The sequence below is a fragment of the Perca flavescens genome, unplaced genomic scaffold (assembly GCF_004354835.1).
Source record: "Perca flavescens isolate YP-PL-M2 unplaced genomic scaffold, PFLA_1.0 EPR50_1.1_unplaced_scaf_32, whole genome shotgun sequence".
NCBI classification, from domain to species: Eukaryota; Metazoa; Chordata; class Actinopteri; order Perciformes; family Percidae; genus Perca; species Perca flavescens.
Genome location: NW_021166683.1, coordinates 1 through 2500, shown reverse-complemented (window position 1 = coordinate 2500; position 2500 = coordinate 1). Strand labels below are relative to the sequence as shown.

The window sequence follows — 2500 nt, the reverse complement described above, 5'->3', positions numbered from 1 at the left end:
TCTAGCTCGATAGACATCTAGCTCCTTTAGCCATCTAGCTCCTTTAGCCATCTAGCTCCATAGACATCTAGCTCCTTTAGCCATCTAGCTCCATAGACATCTAGCTCCTTTAGCCATCTAGCTCCTTTAGCCATCTAGCTCCATAGACATCTAGCTCCATAGACATCTAGCTCCTTTAGCCATCTAGCTCCATAGACATCTAGCTCCTTTAGCCATCTAGCCCCATAGACATCTAGCTCCATAGACATCTAGCTCCTTTAGCCATCTAGCTCCTTTAGCCATCTAGCTCCATCGACATCTATCTCCATAGACATCTAGCTCCTTTAGCCATCTAGCTCCATAGACATCTGGCTCCTTTAGCCATCTAGCTCCATAGACATCTAGCTCCATAGACATCTAGCTTCTTTAGCCATCTAGCTCCTTTAGCCATCTAGCTCCATAGACATCTAGCTCCTTTAGCCATCTAGCTCCTTAAGCCATCTAGCTCCATAGACATCTAGCTCCTTTAGCCATCTAGCTCCATAGACATCTAGCTCCTTTAGCCATCTAGCTCCATAGACATCTAGCTCCTTTAGCCATCTAGCTCCTTTAGCCATCTAGCTCCATAGACATCTAGCTCCTTTAGCCATCTAGCTCCATAGACATCTAGCTCCTTTAGCCATCTCGCTCCATAGACTCCCATGCAAAACCTAGCGGTAGAGATGTAGCCTTAGAATAACACTTACTGCATGTCTTAACTGGTTTTATTATACAGAAAACTATACATTATAATGTTCTTTCTTTCTCTCTGTCTGTCTGTCTCTCTGCCTGTCTCTCTGTCTGCCTGTCTATCTATCTGTCTGTCTGTCTGCCTGTCTGTCTCTCAGCTGACTCTAACAGGTCACAGCAGGAAGGTAACAGCAGCGAGGTTCAGCAGTGTTCACCAGGTGGTGACGGGCAGCGCTGACGGGACGGTCCGACTGTGGGACCTGCAGCGGGACGCCGCCTGTAAGTCTGACCAATCAATCACTGATCCCCTGACCAATCAATCACTGATCCCTGACCAATCAATCACTGATACCTGACCAATCAATCACTGATCCCTGACCAATCAATCACTGATACCTGACCAATCAATCACTGATCCCCTGATCCCCTGACCAATCAATCACTGATCCCTGACCAATCAATCACTGATCCCCTGATCCCTGACCAATCAATCACTGATCCCTGATCCCCTGACCAATCAATCACTGATCCCTGACCAATCAATCAATGATCCCCTGATCCCCTGACCAATCAATCACTGATCCCTGACCAATCAATCACTGATCCCTGACCAATCAATCACTGATCCCTGATCCCCTGACCAATCAATCACTGATCCCTGACCAATCAATCACTGATCCCATGATCCCTGACCAATCAATCACTGATCCCCTGATCCCCTGACCAATCAATCACTGATCCCTGACCAATCAATCACTGATCCCTGATCCCCTGACCAATCAATCACTGATCCCTGACCAATCAATCACTGATCCCCTGATCCCTGACCAATCAATCACTGATCCCCTGATCCCCTGACCAATCAATCACTGATCCCTGACCAATCAATCACTGATCCCTGACCAATCAATAACTGATCCCTTGACCAATCAATCAATCCCTGATCCCTGACCAATCCCTGATCCCTGACCAATCAATCACTGATCCCTGATCCCTGACCAATCAATCACTGATCCCTGACCAATCAATCACTGATCCCCTGATCCCCTGACCAATCAATCACTGATCCCCTGATCCCCTGACCAATCAATCACTGATCCCTGACCAATCAATCACTGATCCCTGATCCCCTGACCAATCAATCACTGATCCCTGACCAATCAATCACTGATCCCTGACCAATCAATCACCGATCCCCTGATCCCTGACCAATCAATCACTGATCCCCTGACCAATCAATCACTGATCCCCTGACCAATCAATCACTGATCCCCTGACCAATCAATCACTGATCCCTGACCAATCAATCACTGATCCCCTGATCAATCAATCGCTGATCCCCTGACCAATCAATCACTGATCCCTGACCAATCAATCACTGATCCCTGATCAATCAATCACTGATCCTCTGATCAATATATATATATATATATATATATATATATATATATATATATATATATATTTCATATTATCTAAAGTAACATTTCCCATGCAGTACCCTCTATATGTCCTTTACTTTTCAATGTTATCGTATGTACGCATGTGCGCGCACACACACACACACACACACACACACACACACACACACCCACACACACACACACACACAGAGGCACACAGTTACGTGGAGTGTGTGATGAATAAAAATATAAAAAGAGCTTAAAAAGAAAACATTATAAAAGCGCCAAAAAAAGCTTTCGATGATTGTGATTGGTTCAAGGAAATGCAAACAACCGAGAGAGTTTTTTTCCTTCCTATCCCAGAATGCATCTGTGATGAACATCTGCCT

At 45.3% G+C, this 2500-nt stretch overlaps 1 protein-coding gene across 1 annotated transcript in view; it reads left to right on the top strand.

Moving 5' to 3' along the window:
* The window catches only part of atg16l2 (ATG16 autophagy related 16-like 2 (S. cerevisiae)), a gene marked incomplete at its 3' end in the record, with an annotated part of 13561 nt that extends 12574 nt beyond the window's left edge, over window positions 1–987 (top strand). The window contains exon 13 of the mRNA XM_028572658.1: window positions 867–987. Within this exon, the coding sequence (XP_028428459.1) occupies window positions 867–987 (121 nt within the window). The remainder of the gene's footprint in view (window positions 1–866) is intronic.
* Between the last annotated feature and the right edge of the window lie 1513 nt (window positions 988–2500).